We start from the raw sequence: 24,912 nt of genomic DNA on the forward strand, positions 1-24,912 counted from the left end.
CTGATACATCACACCTGTGCAACACACACACACACACACACACACACACACACACACACACACACACACACAGGCACACTTCTTATGTGCGTTCACCCGCAAGTGCTTTCAGCGGTGACCTACTGAATATATAGGCTCACACGCACGCACAGCGATGCACATAATCTCACAAATACACACACACATCCTCACACGCACACACACTTACTTCGGGTTAACTGCGTGCACACACTGGGACTGTTATCCTGCGGTCCTCCACAAATGAAAGATGATTGCCTCTGACATGTTTGGCGCAACTCTGCCTGCATTAATCACAGGACACCTGCTCCGCTGTGTGTGTTAAGAGGGGAGGCGGTGGAAGGCGGCTCGTCTCTCAGGCCGCTGTTTTACATTTTGCTGTGTTTAATCTTCCCCCGTTGAAGGAGCGTCTTCCTCTCCTCTTCACTGCTCTTTTATCACATGTCATGGATCCATTTTCTGAGGACTTACTGAACAGCTGAAACAGTAACACAGGTATAGAACCGGATAGACTATGGAACTGCTTAATCTAATTGAGCCACGCAAGATCGAACAGTCATTAACATCGACTGTCTGGGTCGTAATTTTGAATTGTTTGACTAGACTTTGACATAAATCAAGACTAAACCTGTTTGGCGCCACTTTGCATGAAGCCTATGTCTATAACACATTATGAACATACAAATGCAGTGTTTTAATGTTCCTATAGCACCGTATGGTCATAGTCACTCACATATATTCATAATGCTGTATAACATTAAACATTACTCATTATGACACCATTGCCTATAATGCATGAGACACACATATGTTTTAGTGCGCCGATAGTTAATAAGCAAGCATAAACATTCAGAATGCTTTATAACAATGACCATAACAAATTCTAAAGCATTTTATATCGACTTATAAGGCCATTCACTTTTTTTGTGAGGGGAGTATAAAATCCTCAAAGTTCTAACACATTATAATCATTTTTTGTGTGTGAGTAGAAGTAACTGCAGGTGGCCATCGGGGGCTTTCCTTGTAAGAAATCCTTCTGTTACAGGCAAATATAATAATAATAATAATAATAATAATAATAATAATAATAATAATAATAATAATAATAATAATAATAATAATTACAAGCTGGTGATTAGTCACTATAAGTGGTCAATGTTTGCTTTGGAAAAAAAAGGAAAAGATTAGGCCAATGCACACTAAATGTTTTACAATTCATTTTCTTTCATGAAAAAGATTGTTTTTGAAAAATCAGACTAAAACTGTTATAGAGCATGATGAATATTTGTGACTGCCTATAATGCAGCACATTATAACACATTATATAAGTATGAGTATAAGTTTTTCTTCAGTGAGATAACATGTCGGCCCCTCAGGCCTGCTTCAAGATTAAGACCTACTGAAACACAGTCACTGAGGTTGTTTTGGCCGCACCCTGACAACACTCAGATAATCATGCTCCCACACAAACAACCGTGAATCCAACATGTATAGCCTTCAAGCCTTCATAGGTAATGCTACCTTGTGTTTTTGTTGTTGGTTTTTTTTTGGAAGATTTAAACCGTCCCGCACTGGAGAATATTGAGTTTCTCTAAACAAAGCTGCTGGTGAAGAAATCAGATTTTTATATGGTTTCAGTGAATGCCCACCCATGTTTTCACCTTCCAGATAATTTCTCTGAATCATCTGTTTTGGAAATGTAGTTATAGTCGATCAGTTAACTCACGTTTGTTACATGCTCATTAATGGGGTAGATGAGGTGTTGACTGTAGCTACAGGGGCTGTAACAGAAGCGTATGTAGCAGCAGCACAATGAATCAGGTGTGGAGACTCAGCTGTATGTGAGTGGATTAAAAGTCCTATGCACTGTCTGGACTATCACATAAATGGAACATGCATTGTACTCCGTATGCCCAAAGTAATCCATTATCCGTCCAACTCCATTTTAATTCCATGACAGTACAGAGAGATGTACAGACCGGAAGCACATACACACAATCTCTGCAGCACAGAGAGAGAGAGGGATGTAAAACACCATGTTTCACTTCAGTGTTCTGCCCGCAGACCATACTATAGGAAGGTTTGTGTGTGTGTGTGTGTGTGTGTGTGTGTGTGTGTGTGTGTGTGTGTGTGTGTGTGTGTGTGTGTGTGTGTGTGTGCGCACTGCATACGGATCAAAGCTTTATTATAAATATTGATTTTCTGCCTGGAGGATGGACCCCTGATATGAAATCATATTGATCTTTTTAATACAATACCTACATTTTATTTATGAAACTCTCTACATGAAGCCCGTGTGTGTGTGTGATTTGTTGCTGCATTTTTATATAAAAAGAGAGAGTTTATATGTAAAAAGAAGAGGTGGAGGATGTTTTCCTACACTGCTTCCATAAGGGACTGTAAAATTCTGATTGGAAAAAATAAACTGATTATTAATTCATTGAGTAATTCATTAATTAAAAGGATTCTGAGCAGCACTTGGACGATGTCTGTGCATCTACCAACTGCGCAGAAACAATAACAACCTGCACAGAAGAAAATCAAGGAAAGCAATCCATCACATATCGGTGATGATGACATCAATTGCAACTTCTATTTCTCATTAAAATCTCAAAGCTGTCATGACAAACTGTGGATATCAATGTGAACGTCTCTGTTTACTCATCCGCCCCCTCACTGTTAGTTCCTTCTCTCTCCCTCTGTCCTCCAGCCTTCTCGCTTTCCTCCGCATGCAATTTGAAAAAAAGCAAAAAAAAAAAAAAAAAAAAAACACAGTTACATCTCTCTACAACCCGGCACCCTTATTTCAGCATCACTAACATGGTGTTGTTTGAATGATGCTTTTAGTGACAGAAAAGAAAATTTCATTGTCACACCAGGGTTTCCTTTTCCATCACACGCGCTCGGCCTCAGGCTTACAGACGAGCCTCAGGCCAGGGAGATAAATACATACATGTGCAGTTATCCACAAAGCCCTGGGGTTAATGTAATGTCAGGGTGAGCTTGATGTTTATAAAATGCATTTTACAAGGGACAGAGAAAGAAATAAAGACGGTCAGCAGGGGAAAAATGTAGAATTTGCACTTTTTATTCAAGTGCATTTCAGTAGAAAAGCTAAAATTATTCGTACTTTGATGATTCAGATGTTATTAAATGTTTCAGAGAAACTCTTCTCATTTGTGCATTTTTATTTTAAATGAAAGAATTATGATAACAACACCAGACTACTCTGAGTCGTTCATTAATTCCTGAATTGGCAAAGCAGAAAGCCATCTTTGAGCGCATCTTTTCTAAAATGAATGAATTACGAGTGAAAAAATCATTGAATTGAAACCCAGAGGGGTTATAAAACCTTCACAATTGCTCAGCCAGCCTCTAATTACAGGAATGTCTTATAGAATTAAAACAAAAGTAAAAATGCAACAGTAATTAAAGCCTTAAAACCCAATTGGTTGGGTTTTGGAAAAGATGGCGTTACGTGCGCGACATAACTTAAGTGCGATGCATCGGTTAACTTACGGACACAGTTTCAAACGCTGGCTTTTGGTGTCTCACGCCAACATGAACTCCGCTCTCCTGGATGAAAAAATATACAAAAAAACATCCATATGAGTGTAAGGACTACTCAGTATATTCATTCATATGGACTAATTGGACTCTTTGCTGTCTGTTTCCACAGTTCTGATCGGTGGATCACGCTCGCTCCCATTGGCCAGCTGGCTGACCTTTGGCCTCTCCTGCATCCTGTCGCTGCTCCACAGATGATGAGCACTTCCCACAGCACCGCCTGTCTGCAGCGACAGACACTGCCCTGACTCGCGCTCTTTTACTTCTCTCTCTCTCCCCCGTCCTCTCCTCTCACTTACCCGTCTCCCCAACTGTCCGTCTTTCTCCACTCGTCTTTCTATCCTCCATGCATCCATTTCACCCCTCTCGCTTAGATAAATGGTAACATCAAGTCTTCGTCTAGAACCTCCCGCTCTGCTTTCTTTGAACCTCCCCCCCACCCTTCCCCTTCCAGACGCTCAGTATAACCAACTGATGCTCATACTGTATTTAAGGTGAAGACACGTCATGATATTTGACAGTCGGGCTTCTCTCCTTTGTCGATCTATTAATCCAATTAAATTCACTTTAATCATGTCAACGTGTCACTCCGTCACCTCTCCCCCCCTCCATCGACCTTCCTCATACATATGTGCACCCTCTCATGTATCTCCTCTCCCCCTCCAACCACAATCCTCGACGTCCCCCCAGCCCCACCCCCCCACCCAGTTCCCAAGACACGCCAAAGTGTCGGACACTCTACCAAAGATGACAAAGGACCTGAGGGAATAAAATGAGGAAACAGGGATTCCAAGGAAGTGAAAGAAAAAAGCGGGGAAAAATCCTCTCTTTTTCACAGAGACCGCCGCCCCTTTCCGACCCAACCTTTGGGATCACGGGAGCTACGGAATGACAAAAGAGACAGATGGAAGAAAAAAAAAAAAACACTGATGAATGAATGAATGAATGAATTAAGAAATGAATGGAGAGGACTGAGGGTAAAAGGACAAACCAGAAACAGAGGAGAAAAGAAGGGTGCTCCTGGCCTCTGCTCGCCACAAGAGACGAACCTCAGTGCGGAGTATACGTGTACATTTATCTCTCTATATATTAAATATAACAAAGTTTAAACTTAAACACAACTAGGACAGTGGAGGACTTTACAAAGTGAAATTAAAGAAGCACAACGTTTATACAACCTCTGCTGTTCCTTTGGGTTTTATTCTACTTATTATGTGATGTTGCAATTTGTCAGACCTATTCAATGTTTTTGATAATTTGCTCTTTTTTTGTTTTGTTTTGTTTTTTTTGTTGTATGGCGTCACAAAGGGTCGAGGGGCAATGGATAATAAAGTATTATATTAATATTTATGAGAGGAAGAGAAGATGGTTTGTGATCTGGAGCCTGAATCAAGCAACACAGTACAAACAGACACACACACACACACACACTGGGTTTTTCCTCGCTGACGTCATATACGCAGCTCACCCTCCGCCTCGATGACGCGTCTCGTCCGTGGGTGACACATGGATGGTGAACGCGGCGTTCACATTTCCGCTCCTTCACCGTTAACCTCTCACCACTGGACACCTTCGCTCGGATGTCTGGACTAATCATCGGCAACAGAAATAACCAGGACATGCATCTGTAACGAGCAGAGAAGCCCGGTGTGGTCTCAGTTGGATGTGAGATCAGACAGCGTTTCTTCCTCCACAGGTTGTCGAATGTCATGTGTGAAATTGAGTGTGTGAAAGACGGGAGAGGAGTGTAAGGCGGGTGTGCATCGCGGATTTGCATATCAGTTTTTTGTCCAACAAGCATCGAATGTCTGTAGCGTAAATGATTTTTTTTCATAATCGCATAGATATGATTGTTAAAGTTAAGCAATACTCATATCTACAGATCTATATACGACAGTTTGTGGTAACATTACGTCCACAGAGTGACAATTCTGTCCGTAACGCAGCGTAAAATGAACATCTCTCTTCATCTGTCAGTGCTGATCATTGATTACTAATGTATTCACCGTACACGTAAACCTCTTGCTGTTTTAATTGGGGGACAGTCAGTATGTTTGCATTTTGCTGCATCATGCTTCGGCTTCTCATGACAAAAAAGTTCCATGTTCACGAGTCACCGCGCTCTGATGAGGGATCTGCTTGTGTGTGCTTCATCGCCACGTCCATTTACATGTGAACCAGTCTTTTCAGAACAATATGTACTTCTGTCTCTGTCATGTCACCTTGATTTGATCACTGCACTTGTTTCTTGTCTTTGTTTGCTTTTTCTTTATTGTGTTCGGTACGAATTGTATCACTGCTTTACACATGGAAATGAAACCACTGTTTTGGCTCGACCAGCCCGTTGTGAGCCGCACTTTCCATGTTGGACGGATCTGTGAAACTCCACAGATGGCAGTGTGTTGTCAGAAAATGGAAGGTGCTTTGAAAAAACCTACTGTAAGCAAACTCATGTATCTTTGCTTTTTTATCTATGTCTTGATAAATGTACCTCGGTGCGATGAGGGCGCCCGATGGCGGTTTTTGCCTGAGCAACACAAACTATTTTAAGAGGTACATGTGAGTGATACGCTTTACTGTAAATGTAGCCTGTTCATTCTGCATTCACACGTATACTCTAAGACTGAGCTTCTTTCCAGCTTGTTGAAATCCTCCTCCAACCGTCCGTTGTCATTCTCCCAAAAGACATCGTAACATGTTTGGTTTTTAGGCGTTTCACTGTGACACGTCCAGTTTTCCGCCATCCTGTCTGGTTACGGAACTGGCCACATGTGGTTAAGTTGTACAGTACCATCAGCATTATCTAGCACTAAAGCAGCACACGGTGGGTCAGTACATTACCCGTATAGTATTAAATACATTTTAGAAATACATTTAAGAGGTATCATTACGCGTTGATGTGCATGGCATTTCATCATGCTGTTAATCATTCCTCGTATGAGCTTATCCCAGCGACAGTAGTTACGGGAAACACTAACGTTGTTATCATTGCATTTTCTGTCGGGGTGTTTTTGGCTTTTTGTGACATTTTGAGACTGAAGTCTAAAGTGGAAGATCATATCATATAATAATTCACATAAAAAGTCCACATAATCGCTTAGCTTTTAGATTGTCATTGTGTTGACTGTATAAATTTTATGGCAATGTTGGGAAGTAACCAGTCATAAACTCCTGGATGAAAGTAGCTGTTGTTTTTTTCTTAGTATGAATCAACAAAATCTTCAAAATTGGTCTCGTCAGCAGTGCTTGATTCCATTTTCCGACCAGATGGAAAACATTGTTTTCAACAGAATGTAAATCACGTTACTGTCATTGGTTTTAAATTTAAACCATTTTGACAGTGGTTCACTAACTGCTCTTTCACAATATTCAGAGTGTAACACATCATTTTATTCATGTCCTGTCTGGAACAGATAGAAACTGACGTTTGCATATTCATTCCATGAAAAAAAAAATCACAAATACTGAGAGCGTCACTTATAATTCAAGTGATGTGCAATATTTCTGAAGACAAAAATAGAATCATGTGCTTCATTTGTTTCAAAATAACATCTGTCAATAAAATTTTAATAAAAAATAAATAAATAATGAAATGACAAAGCTTCAGTCAGTAATAAAAACATCTGTCCTGTGTGATATTCTGTTGTAGCAGCGCTGTAGCCGAGCACAGTGGGAACATGTAGCACATCTGTCAGTTGCCACACAATAGTTCAGGAGGCTGAGTTGTTTGGCTTGAAGCAACAGAAGTTGTGTGAGGTTGTGTGAGATCAATCAAAACTTATTTGACATTGAAAACGCTGTCGTTAGAACTCAACTTCAATAAAGTCATCGCCTGTACAGTGCTTTGGTTTTCACACCGGCGAACATGAAGGCCTTTTAAGTCTCGCAGCTCTGAGAAACTGATGCTTTGATAGAACACGATGGGATTCTCCAAAAGTAAGGTTTACTTAGACGAGCTCAGATCCAGTTTTAAAGGATTTGGATGAAGACAAACCAAAGACAAGAAGACTTGTTAAATGTTTACCACGCAAATGGGTTGAGCAGGCAGGTGACGTGGGTGTAACGGTACACAGAGGTCACAACTCTGTACAAAGTCATTACTGGGTCGGGGTTCAGTAGGAGATGGGTACGATGGGATGCACGAGCCGAAGTGTCCTGTCATTTACTTTTAACATATACATATACATTGTCGGACATTGTTTTTTTTTTTTTTTAGTCTACTTCCTCTTCTGCTGATGTTGCTTGATGGTGGCTGGAAAACAGCTTTTAGGCGCATCACTGGATTGGAGTGTTGATCAATACGGTTATACTCTCACCTGTTCAACATTCGCTCTTGTGTGACAGTCAGGCGTATTCTTCGTCTACAAGTCTTTTCTAATATATTTCATTTAAAAAGTATATTGATTTCAGTCGGACTCTCCTCACATAGGTTAAGTCAGTGACTCGGTGTGGCTTTTCCATAAAAATCCCAGAAAGCAGAGACTTTCGTCATCCCATTTGTCAGCTAAATGTTAGCAAATGCCACTCGGTTTATCTCACTTCCTGTTCACAACATGCTCATTCATCTGCCTCCTGAGTCCCTGTTAGAGCTGCACATGTACACAAACAACTTACAGAAAGATATGTCTGCCATTATAAAGGTGAAAAAAAAAATAAAAACCACAATGACAAACTGACTGTTAATCTTCAAAACTTCTGTATCCTGTCTGTACTGGCTTTGAATTGATTGGAATTAAGCTGCAAGAGACTGTCCGGAGGAAAACTCTGCCTCTGTTTCTTGTCCTGAACTGTGCAAGCTGCTGACACACGGAGCAACAGCAGGCAGATAGATAGATCGGCCTTTTTTTCCTCCTGGGAAATAAATAGAGGTATATGTTCAAAAGTTCTTTCCTTTTTTCTTTTTTTTTTTTTAGGACATGAGATAATGTGAACTGATCAGTGTCCAAGAGCTGTCAACACACCAGGTTAATGTTTCCCTGTAAAGTTGCTCAAAATGTGATTAAAAAGGTTGATTTACAGAGCGGAATGACATTTTTTTTCCACAAAACACTGTGACCCTTGCCCTGGTTTCTCAAAAAATTAAACCATGTTGTTTTGAATATGAGGTCTGATAAAAATAAATAAATAAATAAAAGAAATAAAAATAGCCTTATGATCACCAAACCACACACCTCGCCAGTCTACTGACGTCCCAGTGGATGTCTTGACATTGGACCAACACACACACACACACGTGGAGTCTCTGTTCAGTGTTCCCAGGCATAATGTTTCATCCAGCAGCGTCAGAAGGGAAACACACCACAAAAACCTTAGAAAACGCTTTTTATTTTAGGACACACCTGCCTGTTGTGACTCACTGCAATGAGCATTGTCTTCACACCGAGTAAAAGGTTTTGGGAAACAGTGCATCGGTCACAGTGATAGTACACACACACACACGCCGACTGTCGGGTTTTTAACGGCACACAGTGGCCTATGTGTCGATCCGTTTTGGGATAGAAGATGTGAAATGCACCTTTTAGTGGGGAGAAAAGGAGAGAAGGAAGGGTATCATCAAGCGCTGGGTGTTGTATATTTCTGTCATGTACTGAAGTATTTTAGAGGAAAATATATTTGATGACTCTGAAAGGTATAAATAAACATTATTGAAACAAAAAAGGGCTTAGTTGTTGCTTGTTGCTGCTTTTTGGTTGTGTGAAAGGAGAGTATACATGTAATTACCACTGAGTTTAAAAGGTCAATACCACTCTTGTGTCTGTATCTTAAATATGTATCTTAAGCCAGCAGCCAGTTAGTTTTAATTAGCCCGGCTGTGTCAAAAGGCAACAGAATCTGCCGACCAGCACTTCTAACAAACAAGTTATATCACGTTAGTTTAAGCCATATGAAAAACAGTTCTTTTGTTGTTTTGTCTGGGTTTTTTTTTTTTTTTAACATTCTGATCACAGCAAAAAAGAAAAAAAAACAATATAACAACAACACAAGTACATGTGGGATTTTCAACTCGCTTGACCATTCAGGAGAAACGAAGAAGACTCAGAGACACAGATGAACTCACGCTGAGGTAGTTTATACAAACTTGATCGAGGAGGAACAACGTGACAACACATCAGTGTAATGCCAAGTCATTCCTCCCGAACTTTCTCTCGCTTCGGGTTATAGCCACAGAGCAGAAAGTGTCCGTCCCATGCACGGTTATCTGTGACACAACAAGGAAGGGAAGAGTTACTGTATGAGCTTCTCACCTCTGGCCAAGTGAGGAATACAAAGAAAATGCGTGGCAGACAGTAAGACTGCTACAATAGATCGATCGAAGGCCATCTGAAGAGTTTTACACAAACAATCAGCTTTGCTCTGGCTCGGTTTGGTTCGTCGGACATCTGTTCTGTTTGACAGTAGCTTCGAAATCGCTAGGTTGCAGAGATCATGTGATATATAACTCATAGCAGACATCACTTATGCCTTTATCCAGACCTTATCGTTTATACAGGGTACACATGACCTCGACATCCTATCGTATGAAGACAGAATGTCCTGGGGGAGTCTTGTCTTTCTCCCACAGTACACAACAATATGCCAGAAGTTACAGCAACCTTTCTGTCTAACACATTCAAAACACTTCCCAAACTAAAATGGCAAATATTCATAAAGTCTGTGTTCATGGTCCATCATCCATCATTACATCATCACAGTCATTTAACAGGGCTGAGGCTGCATGTTTCATTATTATCAGTTGCATAAAGGCTTCAGAGGGTTACCTCTCCCAGCCAAGAACCAGTCTGCCACATTGCCCCCATTAACCCCCCTTGTTTCCACACTTAATGCTCAGGTGTACTAGCTGGCTGCTGGCATAGTTGCAGTTTGAACTTAAAGGCTGCGGTTTACAAATGAAATTAAATAAAATCTTGACAAATTTAATGCGAATAACAGAGGATTTGTTCCTGTGTAAAGAAATGATCAGGGGACAAGTCGGTTATGTCCAGACTAGTATGTCCAATAAAAAATGAGACACTGAGGGAATACAACTGGAAATTAACTCACACAAACTGCGAAACCCAAACGGTTAACCAGATGCAGATCCCAGCTGTTAGATTTTGTCCTGAGATGAGCCTTGATAAAAACTGATGATCCACTTTGCAGATATTTAAACCAACTTGATTGGTTTTAAATTATCCAGCACAGATAAAGCAGTTAAAATGATAAAGGCCATAATATTATAGTTCTGTATGTAACGTAAAATCATGTAGATTATTCCTGATTAACTTGTAAATTGCAAACAAAGACGCACCTTGTGCAATTACCATCTTTTATTTGGGATCACAGTTATATTCATGGGGCACTGTGGATATTTTGCAGATTGGCAGCTGCGGTCCAGGTCATTAAAATGAACACTGCTAATGGCGGTTTGATTAATAGTGGATGTGTTGTGCCTGAATCTAACAGGGGGGTTCTCCATTGAATATGTGTTCACAGGGTCTTTTTACAAGTCATCTAATGCTTTTATCTGACTACACAAGCATGAGAAAATGATGGGGTGATATTTTCTATTTAAACCAGACCGCATATTTGAAGATATTAGAGCTTAATGTACAGAAATTGATTTTTATGACTAATTCATGACAGCTTTGCAGCGAGTGCCACTGATTTATTTATTTATTTATTTTTTTTTTGGGGGGGGGGTAATTTTTTTCTAACCTTTCATACAGCAGACGAAACCCCCCAAAAAGTCTAATGAAATATCTGACAGCCTCGAACAGTTAACAGGCACACTGTATCAAATAATGTGGTAGTGACACTGTAGTGACAGTTAAAAAAAAATGCAAAGAAAATATAAAATAAAAGCTCAGAGCTATGGCCCCTCCCTCGATACCCTTCATCCCTTGTTTGTTTATCTCCCCATGTCATTCCTTTTTTTCTCTCCATCTCTTTTAGTCACATTTGGCATCATATTTAACTCTTTTCCTGTCATGTTTTCCTTTTCAGGGCCCATTTGTGTCAGCGATGTGTGACCCACCTTGACTGAGCTGTCTGGTACATTTAGGCATCGATAACCAGAGAAATCAAGCAGTGTGCTTGCTATTCTGTGTTGTCTGCCGGGGCTCAAGGTAGCAGTGAAAACGTTTAATTGATTTGGAGATTCTCTTAATAAGCAAGTTGACTGGATATGACAAGGAAGCACTGACACAATGGTCTGAAAAGAGAGGAAGATCAGGTAGATGCATTTTAAAAATGGTAAAAGTGTGTGTGGGGGTGTCTAAACTAATAATATACAAAAATATATATATAAATAAAAGCTGCCTATCTGCTTTTGATTTGATTAAAGGCAACTGAAGTATCACACTGGACTTTAAGAGCAAACATTAAATTGAGACAGTGGAGTTCTTCTCGAGTAAATCTCATTGCAGTGAGCAGACAAGAATATTTTTTTAGAGAATAACTTATAAATGATGAGAGTTTTAACAGTTGCTAGAACGTCCAATTATCCCCCAAACCACCTGAACCCTGCGATCCTTTCATTACCAATCCTACTGAGTCACAGGGTTCAAAAGTGAGTTCAAGTCTTGGCTTTGAAATTGAGCTCAACAATTTGTTTCAAGTTGTTTTTTTATAGCCTGAAAGAAACATACATCTCATGCATTAAAACAAAAAAAGACATATACAGATATCAAATAGCCGAAGGACATGTGTGACTTACTGCTATTTCTGGGAAAGTGCTTGAAATCAAGAGGCGTACTCTGGTGTGACCTTTTTTTTTTACTGGAAAGTACATCAGAACAGCAGGGGGGGTAATTACAGAAGTGCTACAGGTGCCTAAAGACACTAATTACCACACACACTTAATCAGTCATTATGTGGGATTAATGGAGCAACATGTTTGGACTACTTAACAAATACGCACAGAAACAAAAATAGTAGACTGCATGACTCAATCCATGTGCGCTCCATCTACTGTGCTGCATCAAAGCAGACTTCATTAACAACACTGGTGTTTTTATTTAGATAGGAGAAGATAATATAATTACATTTTTCGAAGAAGAGTGTATTTTACAGTTCTGTTTCAGTGTATTTTGTCTCCATATGAACTTCGTGATCCGAGCCCCGAGCGGACGTGAGGGATCGCACATGTCGCCGCTGCAACATACGCAGCGATTAATGAGAAAATCAGGAATTAAGAAAATTACCAAGCAAATTTCAGCACTTGCTCGCTAATGGCTCGGCTGCCGAGGCTGCCAGCTCATGCATGCCTAATTTGCGAGATGTGTAAAAAAAAAGTGTAATGATCTCACTCGAAAGACTTCTCTCCCATCTTTCACCACCTCGGCTCAGGATGTCACCACAAAGTCATACCATCACAACGCGTTCAGCAATCAGAACTCATTTACACTCCGAGGGCGTGCGATTATCTTCTCACTTGCATTGACATTATCGCTTCCCCTAAATGTGTTTTTTTGCGAATGGTCTCTGTCTCCCCCCCACGCAATTTGTTTAGTTTTTTCTCTTTTTCTCCTCAACCTTTTCCGTCCTTTTTCATCCCTCACAGTCTCCCATCTCTGCTCCATCACAAACTAAAATAGATGCGGACCAAAAATATACAGGAAGTATAAAGAATCCGTCAGGGTTTGACCTTCTTGTAACAGCCTGTCCCTGTTTAGCTTGCTTACTTACAGTCTGGAGAGCTGGGAGAAGTGATAGGTGTCACACGCTTGAGGTTTTCCAGCTATTTTTTGCTGGAGTTGTTTGTTGTAAATGTTGACCTTTGACTCATGAGCAAGCTTTCTCCTCTCGGAACAAACTGCTCGGTTCGGCTGAGACATGCACACTGGTCCACCTTCATTTGTCACTCACTTACATTTGTATTAAATGACAACAAAGTTTTTTTTTGTTTTTTTTTTTTAAAAGACATAACAGGTGTTGGCTCACATTCACAGTATCAGACATGAGCTTATTCGCAGCTCCTCTCCTCTTTCACCCTTCTCATCCTCTCTCTCAATTGAGCGGAGCAGAGATGTACAGATAGAAGTCTAATTAATGTGTGCTTTCTGCTCTGAGCCGCCTCTTAGTGAAGCGCGGGGTGGAGGGGGTTTGGGCTGAACGGTTCAGAGCTGCGCTGTTCTGCTTCATTTGTTGTCTGTGTCGCTGGGGAGGTGGGATTTCTTACCGAGCCCGTGACTCCAGTCGCTTCGCACTTGCACAATGAGGGGAGAAGGGCTTTGCTGCTGCGCCTGTAGATCCAAAGATTACCCCGGGTTCATTATTGATAAGGGCCGAGCTTTGCTCTGGAGAAATCCCTATGACGTTTAGACGCTTGCCCGGAATCGATGCACACCATGTCGTGTGCACTAACCGACCCAGCAACTGGCCGTTAAGGTTTAATTATAATGTTGTTTGTGAGCGTGTTTGAGTGTGACTACTGGCAAGAGATGTGCATGTCCATTTGAAAACAACAAACAACAATGGTGTAGTGGTGGAGTGATAGATGGTGATAGATAATTTGTCCAATTAGTGCTATGTATTCTTTCCCAAACAATTTCTAGCTGTGCTTTTTCAGAGAGCAAAATGTAACAAACCATCCGGCATGTCAGGTTAGCACATGTTGGTAACAGCTGATGTTATTGTTACCGTGGCAACCCCAGTACACACTGCCCCTGAAGTGCCTGATGCGCCTCGTCAGTAGTCCCGCCTTTAATTTCAATCACTTTCTGTCATCACGTCACACATTTGCATAAGTCACGCATTGCTGGCTCAGGCCTGTATGAGTTGACCAATCAGAGCAGACTCTGTATTTGAGAGGCGGGCCTTAAAGAGACTGGAGCTAGAACAGAGCAGGAGTGCTGCAGCACTGGACGGTATGAGAGAACTGATGTGTTTTTGAGCATTCAAGCATGTAAACCTATTGAAGTTGTAGCCCAAAATAAAATTATGAAGCTGAAAATGGATCTTATACCTAACCTTTTAGTCCTAAACTTGTCTACACGTCCAATAAAAGATGATGTAGATGACTTCTACATCATTTTCTATATTTTTAATTTAACCAGTAGTATTTGAGATGTGGGATTATGGGATCAGTTAACAGTAAAATGACAAAAATCACAAGTGCTCACATGTCAGGCTGCATACACACTACAGTACATCTTTTACTTGCTTCCTCCCCTTCTCCTCCACCCTCTCCAACAGAGAATGCTGGCGTTAAACACACACCTTAACAAGAACGTTACTCTCAAAGGAGCGACAAACTTACAGAGAAAACCTTCTGTTATGCTTGAGGAGTGAATTCCATTTGTTTGATATTCAGCCACTGGAGATCTTATGTGCTTCATTCAAGACGCTGAGAGTATAGAGGGAAAAAAAGACTTCTACATCCTTACGAATGTCCTCTTTACATTATTCATCAAACGCTGCTCTTCTGCCGTCTGCTAAATGCTTCCTCTGTGGCAGGAATCTGAAGGTAAAATGTTGAATTGTTCTGATAAATGTTTCAGGGTCTCATGAGAACAATTCACTATGAAGTACTCCTCAACGACCTGAATATCCAGCAAAGGTCACATCTTTTTTTCTGACTGGATTTGAAATAAGCACTTTAGATTATTCTTTATAAATATCTTTATACTTATTTATTATGTGTGCTTCATCACATGGTCGGACAAATTTGAATGCTTGATGATTTGTATGACCTCGAATGGTTATTTTTCCTAAAGAGCGAGACTAATTTGTTGTTTGTGATTTTCAGATTAAACAGTCCAACATTGAGTGTGTTATTTAGTTTACATGTGAGATCATTTTAACAAGGGTTTGAGAACAAGAATTGCATGTGAAGTTCATTCTTCCAGAATAAATGATGGCAATGATTAGTGGAAACCATATTATATATATATATATATATATATATATATATATATATATATATATATATATATATATATATATATATATATATATATATATATATATATACATATATATATACACATGTCTCAAAGCTATGTTTCTATATGTCCTGTTCTTAATTGTATGTGTTGACATTGCTTTGTTTATGATCTGGTGAGGTTAAGGCATATAAACCACTTTGTTTTGGCGGCAAATTTTGCCAACGTCTCGTCAAAAATATCAGTTTTTTGTTACCACAAACACTGGAAAATGTTCCATTTCGCTAAAAATATCCAATTGTTGAGCGCTTAAATTGTTGAAACGCCTTCACCAGCAGTGGTCTTTTGCTGGCTGTCACGCCACTACCTTTCCTTCCTTCAGGAACAGGGTTAGGGTTAGGGTTTTACGTAACCTTAACATGATGTGACAGTCACTGCAGAAATGTTGATATGATATGTATGAAACGTACAACGCCAATCTTTGTTCTGGTTAGAAAAAAAATGGTAATGGGAACAATTGATAAAGATTTTGTCGATAAAGTGGTAACAGCTGATGGCCTTGACATCAATCTAGAAACATTCTGGTAGACCTTAATAACTTCAAACTGATCCCGGAAAGTGTCAAAATCCAACATTCGACCAGGGATTGCAGACACGGGATCAGAGTCAGATTGTTCAAACAGAACTGATGTGATCTCGGTTGCCCAACATGTCTGAAGGCTTAATTAGGAAAAGGAAGATTAGTATCCTACAAATCCCATCACACAAGATAACAAGTGGCGTCTCGCTGTGACCTGAAATATCTTGTACAGACGCTCCACAATCTTGAAACACTGAACATCGACCACTTCCCACAAAAGACTCTGATCCTTTTCGTCCGGTCTGGTTGAGATTCTTTAGAGCCCTTCCAGTCATATGAGTTCATCCAATCTAATACAGACACTCATCTCCATCATTTCCATGTCTTTATGGGACATGATATACCAACAAGGATGATGCCAGCAGCATCCAGCATCAGGTATCTACTAGGATGGTTGCGATTCAAGGTTCTGCACAGCACTTGACTATCAAAGGGCTTCTTGAGTTATGAAGTGAGGTAGTGCATTTGCTTGTTCAGCCACAAGGACGTGTTGATCGAATATGAGCCTTCAAAGCAGCAAGTACTTGCAAGTGTGTTATTCTTTGTAGGCATTTATCTTTTATTCATTTTTACGAGGGGACAAAATCAATGAACCTGAATGATTTTGGTGATCTCCCGACTTAGAATTTCAGCACTGCGTTTGGCTTACACGGTTTTCGGGAAGTGGATTTTGGTGACATTTCTTTGGTTAGCATCTAACTTCTCATGAAGTGCCAACATGAGGTTGAAATCTGTGGTATTCCACTGTGTCACACTACTGGAGGGGCTGTCGTGTCAGATAATAACATTAAGGATCCGTTACCTAAAATGCCATTATCACGTCAAATTCCCCCAAATGATCGAACTACCTTAAAAGTTTTTGTTTGCGGACATAAGCATGCTAACAAGCAAAACTGAGAATATGAACAGAATAAATATTAAACCTGCTAAACTTTAAATTGTAACATTGTCGTGTTACCATGCTGATGCTGATGTGTAACAGTCCTTGTCTTTTTAACAAGCATGAAACAAGCAGCAAAGTTTCTTCAGTTTTAGAGCTTGGGTTGCTAATGTTAGCAGCCTGTGACAAAGCAGTGCTCCTTTTTATTTGACGACTTGGTGGATAACTCAAGTTGTGAACAGACTGCGAGCGCCTGTGCTTCTGTCTTCATCAGATAAATGGCACTGTGTTAATAACGGGAAAGCCACAGTAACACAAGAGAAATCCCTGCAGCCGAAGACGACAACATCAACCGCTGCCCTATGGTTGTCTTTAAGCGTTATCGCGTTTCACAGGGAGCCTTTTCAAAACCACAACCCCTTGTAACTGTGTTCTGAGGAACGAGGGAGCGCTCAGTCATACCTTGTTGAATGACATATGGGAAAGTAGGTGGATGGACGAACAAGAGAGGGTTAGATAATCAGCACAATTTTATTTTAGATTGAAAAAATCCCGAGGAGTATGACCCGTCCTCATGAATACTGATGTTCCTTGGCATCTAGCTGGAATTAAAGTGACTCACATTGCTGTAATAATCACAGCTATCGATTGGTCTGTGCTGCATGGGCAAGGTCAAGCAGGAACTCTATGACTTCCAACAACAAGGACAAAAGGCAGGTGCCGTTTAGGAAGCGGGTTTAATCACATTTGGATTCACAGTACAATACCAATCCATTTTACATTTAGTTTATTGCTATTCCTTATTAAAATAGAATAAATAGGACAGAACAATTTCAAATCGATGCCTGACTGCTGCAGTCTGTGTATGTTAGACAGCTTAAAACACACTGAACCCACTACACCTTTGAATGAGACAGACAAATCACTAGTGGTAATTCAAACACTGCAGCTGTAAGCAACTTTCAAAATAAAGTCAGAATCAAATTAAGTAATGTTACTTTGATATTACAGGTTTTTAAAGCGTGTATACATTTAAAAAACAAAATTAAGTTAAATTAAATTAAATTAAAAGGAACAGCACAGGAAATCATTCCTACCTGCTGCTATCAGACTTTATAAGGCTTATTCCAAAACACAAATATTTTTTTGCACTTTAACTTATTATTGTAAATAAAACTACACCTTGTCCTCTTGCACCTTGTGTTCCACCTACCTGTACTCCCCAATACCTCAGCATATTAGTTTTTTACCGCAGTATTTTATTCTATTTTATAACTACTTAAGTATTTCATTGTATAAAGTACTTCATCTTTTTCTGAATATTGTATGTAGTACTTTATTTTTTTCTATATTTGCCCTTGTATTTTGATTGTATTTGTACTTGGATGTACCAGCTGTTATGAAAATCTAATTTTCCCTCTGGGATTAATAAAGTTCTCTATCTGTCTACCATCTATCTATCTAATGTTGTATGTATTATATAGTTATATATTTTATTGTTACTGTAATTGTTTATTAGAATAGAAGACCAAGGCATTAGGGAGCGAACCTACTGAACTCCATGCAAAATAATGGTGTTTAGTCCGTCATCAAATGGATCGCTGAGAGCAGTTCTCTGGTTTCCTAATATCACATTATCCCTAAATGGTCGGTTCGTCATTAGTGATCCGAACTTCCTCAGAGGCGGTAGGCGTGTGTGTGTGTGTGTAAGAGGACGGGGTGAGACGGAGGCAGCCAGAGGTTAGCGGGAGAGGACGCGGAGCACATCCATTCCCAGAGGTGCCTTTATTGGATCATCGTTTCACAAAACTACATTTTCCCTCTTAAATAAAGCCTTCGAAAAAACCAGGGCAGGGCATTCTCTTTTATCCACTCTTCACTCTTTCTGTTGCCCATAGCCACTCCAGACATGAGAGCGTATCAGCTATTAGAAATGAATTTTAAAAGAGATTAAAAAATGAGTGCAGATTCTCTGGGTTGCACTAGAAGGGCGAGCTTTCTAGATTTCAGTGTGCACTGTCAGCAGGCAGGGCGCTGGATGTCCTATTAATGAGAGATAAAACAACTTCTGATTACATGCTGTGTCAATTCACTGTGAAGCACTCGTAGTGCTCAGAGGCTGCATTAGCAGCTTGAGACGGCTGCAAGACATTTTTCTTCCTTTTCCTTTATTTATTTTGGGGTTAGGACGACTGGCTTTGAGTGGAAGTGATGGCGGGGGAAGAAAAATAATTTACAACTACAGGCTTTGGACTTGGTGCCACTAAATGACATCAGACAGGGTTTACTGGTGGCTGCAGAGCAGGTACTCTGGTGCAAATGAGTTTTTAACACTTTGTTTGACAAGTTTGGTGGAAAAATAACAGCTGCTAAAATTGAATTTGATATTTAAAAATATGCAATGTCTTATTTCGGTTAATCTCAGGTCCTTATGCAAACAGCTGTCTGAGAATGATTTCTTGGTAGGAACAAGGAAGCATGGCGTGGCTCGAAAGGCCTGTTGTGAGTTTTTGAGTTCCAAAATAAGCAGGAATTTGATACAGTCATTTACAAGAAACAAACTCCCACCAAGCCAGATGGATTGTGCAGAGGACGAAACAGCCTTCACATAAACGTTTATGTTGCCATTGTTTTTCTAATCCAGTAAAGGAATGTGTGGAAGATTAAACTGAAATATGAATAATTCAACTGCAATAAAAAGTACTGAATCAGTGAAGGAGAATGGTAACACGTGGTGGTAATTACCAAGCAAACATATTTGAATTTTCCATGAACTCACTCCAAAAATTAGCTCATAAAAGACCTTGAAATATATTGAAAACTACCCCGAATAATATTCAACAACAATATTTGCTATATTTCAATAAATACATAGCTGGTAATTTATTTAATACATTTCCAGGAAACTTCCAAGCGGTTTCGGTTGAACTTCTGCTGATCATGCAATTTTAATTTCCAACTAGTCGCCGTCTAATTTTATCCACAGCAGGGCCACTGAGCTGGAGTGAGTAATGCAGCTTCACGCTCTCACCAGTTCAGCAGTCAACAATTAGGCTCCCTCTCTCTCTCTCACACACACACACATACACACACAGAGTTATTATACACAGGTACTCAAACGGTGGTAAATATTAGAATGTTTAATTTAATTGCTAATGTGTTGTTGTTTTATCAAAACAGTGGCATAAAAGAACACGATGAGCTCAAACCCTCGTTGCCCCTACAAAGGGCATTTTAGCGGAATATTGCTTCGTTTTCATGCAGATGCCCTGATAGTGCTGCACGGGAGGCTCTTACATAAATCACCAAGCGGGCCGCTGAAGTCACATCAGTGAAACTGGGACAGGGGCCAGATGCAAGTACAAAATGGTCTATAGTGTTTAGCACTCCTTTAATTTATTTAAGAGTAATTCTTCCATTATACTGCAGTCATCTTAATTAGCAGGAGCTTAAAATGAAATATACCTCTGGTGATGGATGACTGCGAGGGCAAAAATAAATAATGACTTTCTTATGAATCTGAATGGTAAGCAACACTAATCCTTTTTTTCTGTTTTTTTATATAATTTATATATTCAACAAAAAACCTTGCACGTCTGCTCCCGGTAACTACAGGTAACACCACCACTGTGTTGTTTTGGCCTTAGGGGGCAGAAACATAGTATTATGGTTAAGTCCCACCGCTCCATCAACCTTGAATCCAGCAGCAGCAGGAAGCTGAAGCTGTTTTCTGTTGCTCTGACAGAAAAAAGGTAACGGAATAGCTGAAGACACAGTGAAGCTACGAGCAACTAAAAGAACCAGATTTTAATGTCAGGAGGTGGAGACCAAAATATAGCTAAAAGGAAGGCGTGAAGGTTGGCTCCAAGTGAAAAAATAGATAGATAGATAGATAGATAGATAGATAGATAGATAGATAGATAGATAGATAGATAGATAGATAGATAGATAGATAGACAGATAGATAGATAGATAGATAGACTGCAGAGTTTCTATACAACATCGCTGACCTTGTGCAGAGTTTATTCCAGTGCTCTGATTTATGCCTCAGACAAGCTGAATATCTGTGCGAGGAATTAAGCCAGCGGTTTTATTACTGGCCAATTAGTCTCATACCCACTCGTACTGAATGACCCGCTTATCTGTCCCTGTGTTTGCACACTCTCTGCATACACACGCACACGCACACGCACACTCACACACACACACACACACACGCACACAAACAGGCACAATCAGTATAAAATGTTTAGTCCGCATCAGCATGGACCAGATAGGAGAGCATTGCGCTAAGTATGTTTGCTCTCCTATGGTGCTAACCGCTAGATAACAGTTAATACAATCACCAATGTGACTGCCTTATCTGTCAGCCGTGTTATTGAAAAGTTGTCGGGAAAAGTTTCGACAGCTAAAAAAGGCGTAGCGATCGTGACTAGCAGAATGTCAACCGCAGGAGGACACAAAGAATGCATCCAGTAAAAAAAAAAAAAAAAAAAAACAACAGAAAAACTCATTTATCAAGAAATCACAAGATTTTTAAAAAATATAAAAAAAACAAAATGATTCAGTGTACCAAAAAAAGCCTCGCTGGATGAAACCCAAACTCTTCATTTTCTGTCTCTCTCTCTCCCCCCACGGGCTCTTTCTTTTTCTGTCTCAGCTCTGCCTCCTTGCATGTTCTGGTCTGTCGGTCTCGGGCTCTCCCTCGGCCTCACGCTTCCTCTCTTTCCGCATTCTCTCCCCCCACCTCTGTCTTTCATGCCCTCCTTTCTCAGGACTTTATTAGGTGAGATGTTCTCAGCCGGAGCATGGCGCTGGCTAGACCTGACTTGCATTTCATAAAAAAGACGCTGCGGTGCCGCCAGCACTGTCCTCCTTCTCTCTGTCCGTGCCTGTCTGCTACCACCACTGCTGTCGAGGGTGCAGCAACAAAAATTCCATCAATGCAAAAACAAGCGAGGGAGACACTACTGTGGTGAATGATGCTGAAGAAAATGGATGTCTAACAAGACCCCAGAGTTTGGGTTAGGGAATGAAAGCGCTCAGATTAAAATGTCCTGTGTTACATATTCAGTGCTTAGCAAAACTTTGTTTGGATGGAGACAAAAAAGGTTTTGTAGTCAGAGAGCGAGAAAAAAAAAACAAACAGCTGAGTTAATGTTTTCACTATATTGCCTCCCTTCTCTCTGTGGAACTTTGAACCAGATTGTTTGGGTTTCTGAATTGGGTGGTTTGTACAAATTTATTGAGGGAAATGGTGGGGAGGCGAAGAGCTGGAGGTGATATTAAAAAGATTATTCTTAGCTGAAACACAGGGGCCTAGTGTATAGAATGTGGAAGAGAGCAATAAATCTCGCAACACACACTAGATCCCTGCCAAAAGGGGAAAATAAGATTATTTATTGAGAAATGAGTCAAAATACATTTGGTACTCAGATGAATTAAATTAAGGTAAGACTTTGCTGTTACAGCTGCAAAACCTCCAAACTGTGTTTCGCTCTTCGGTTGTTGTTTTTTTGCCACATGAGGCCAAAAGGAAGAACGGATTTAGGGATGACGATGAACATCTGTCAGTCGGTCACCCATTAGTTCATATGGAATTATGTCAACTATGGGATGAATTATTGTGAAACTTTGTACAGACATTCATGTTCCCCAGAGGTTACATCTGTACTGACCTTAGTGATCATATGACGTTTCCTGTTCCTCTCTGAAAAAACCTTGTGAAAGTTTATCCAGTGAATTTTCAGCCCAGTCACCCAGATATCATGTTAGCAGTTAATGATTTTTTTGATTTGTGGCAACAAAAATGGGTATTTAACCCTTGGGGTTTCTAACCCTAACCCTAACCCAAGAAAACTGGCTTGGGGCTTAAAGGGTTACAGCCAAATCATGATGTTTTCCTAACCCTAACCAAGGGTTTTGCAGAATAATACTTGGCTAAGCTTTGTTTTTAAGGAGACTAGGGAACATTTCAGGCTTTTTGTGGGAACCAAAGCTGTCTATTTTTCATGGGAAGTGATACCATATCCAGTTGTTGACTAAAACAGGTATTTAAAGCCAAATCGTGATGTTTTCCTAACCTTTACCAAAGGTTTTACAGAAACGAACTAAGCTAACATTTATTTGGGCTATTTCGTTGGAATATCTCTATATCTACAAGATAGCAAGATGGCATTTCCAACATGTTTTCGCTTATAAGCAAAAAAAACATCTGTACTTTGACTGTACTTTGACTTAAGTGATAATTAGCAAATCATGCTAGCCTGCTAACTTGCTGAAATAACACAGTGCACATGGTAAGTTGTTCAACATCAGCATCTTGGCACGAGTGTGAAGATTTCAGCATTTAGCTCAGAGCACAGATGACTTTGTACAGCACCAGTGTCACTAGCATGGCTGTAGACCTACCGAGGTTTGTGTATGTAAATGTACACATTTTATACAGTCACAAGAAAAATAAATGAAAAATCTGAAAAGTAGAAGCCATACTGAAACATTAGCCCAGTACTGCAGAGGAAAACAAGAGTGAAAGAGATGGAAACAGAAGAAGCATTTGCCTAAATGGCTCCAGTGGTTCAACAACCGATTCATCAGGTGTGCACGAGGAGCATACACGGAATAGCAAAGACAGACTGTTTATTGGATGAGTAAGATTGTTTATTAGGTCTGTTGTGTACTGTCACACAGTAAACAAGTGCTGCTTCGGCTTGTTTTAGCAGGGTACGCCGGTGGGGAGCTAATGAATTGATAGAAACTCGGTCGGGCTGAGTTTCTTTGGCAGAGCGTCGAGGACACCAACAGAACGCACACGCACGGACACACATAGTGGATAGCACAGGACCCGGGCTGTTTATTACAGGTTCAGACACAAAGTCATGCTCGCTACAACACGCTGCTGTGTAAAAGTAGAGAAAGATATGAGGGGGATGGAGGGCGGGGAGGAGGGAGGAAAAACAACAACATTGGGCACTTTAATTTGTGGGCCCTCTCAAACAAAGCGTGCCATAATAAATTGGAAATGGTGTCATCCACAGAGGGACACGGCGACATTACAGCAGAGGCTTAAGGTGACCACTGCATGACGCAAAGCCAGGTCTGCAGACATAGCCTGGGCCAGCATACGAGCGCTGTTCTTTAAATGAGATTTGGATTTTTTTTATGGTTTGATATCTCTCCAGGCAAGATAAAACAAAAGAAACATTGTTGTTTTTTTGTCTTTATTTCCCTACGTTCTCAGCATTCTGTATTTTCTCTCTGACTCTAAAAAAAAAAACATCTGGCACAGTGTTGTACTGTAGATCAGGATTTATTTAGCATTTTTGGCCTGGTACCCATATAAAGAAAAACGCTCATCCTGAGCCCTGCAGTCATTCTGCTGCTTGCTGGCACTGATGAGCATCAGGCCCAATTTTGGCTCGTGATCCAGCAGCACAGCTGCCCAGTGGTCCTATATTTACTCTCCACTTATTTCTTCAGTCAGTGTTTTCAGGCAAAAGGTCAAGGCAGCAGTAATCAATCAACCAGTCAATGAATCAATTTGTTTGTCTGGTATCAAAGGAGAGCCAACCACCTCAGAGAGTCAGAGGCTGCTTCAGGTCAGCCCTGCAGAATAAACCTGTTGGATGAGGCAGCGTAAACACTCTGCTGAGATTTTTTGGGGGGTAGAAAAGCAGCACACAGCCTGTGCAGTCTCAAGGGCCCAGTTTATAAAAGTCCAATACAAAGTCAGTGCAGCTTCCCACTTCCTCCACTGAAACGATTTTACTTGGATCGGTTGTTTTTCCTTCAAGATAAAGTGATTTTTCAACATTGCTTTGTATTTATTACATCAAATTTGACTTGCTCTGTTTCTTTCTGTTTGTTTGCAAACAAGAAGTACTTTTTTTGGGCGTCTACACAAAAATGAAGCAGTGAAAGGTTGGATTTAAAAGGTGCAGTAG

At 40.3% G+C, this 24,912-nt stretch overlaps 2 protein-coding genes across 3 annotated transcripts in view; one reads left to right on the forward strand and one right to left on the reverse strand.

Moving 5' to 3' along the window:
- LOC119018622 (MAM domain-containing glycosylphosphatidylinositol anchor protein 1) overlaps positions 1-9,137 on the forward strand; it is a 211,433-nt gene extending 202,296 nt beyond the window's left edge. For both annotated transcript variants that reach the window (XM_037096435.1, XM_037096436.1), the window contains one exon: positions 3,698-9,137. In XM_037096435.1, coding sequence (XP_036952330.1) covers positions 3,698-3,783 — 86 coding nt within the window. In that variant the 3' untranslated portion in view covers positions 3,784-9,137. The remainder of the gene's footprint in view (positions 1-3,697) is intronic.
- The window catches only part of LOC119018624, an 89,686-nt gene continuing 67,987 nt past the window's right edge, over positions 3,214-24,912 (reverse strand). Inside the window, exon 4 of the mRNA XM_037096437.1 lies at positions 3,214-3,594. Coding sequence (XP_036952332.1) covers positions 3,529-3,594 — 66 coding nt within the window. The 3' untranslated portion in view covers positions 3,214-3,528. The remainder of the gene's footprint in view (positions 3,595-24,912) is intronic.

This window comes from Acanthopagrus latus, chromosome 4 (genome assembly GCF_904848185.1).
Source record: "Acanthopagrus latus isolate v.2019 chromosome 4, fAcaLat1.1, whole genome shotgun sequence".
NCBI lineage: Eukaryota > Metazoa > Chordata > Actinopteri > Spariformes > Sparidae > Acanthopagrus > Acanthopagrus latus.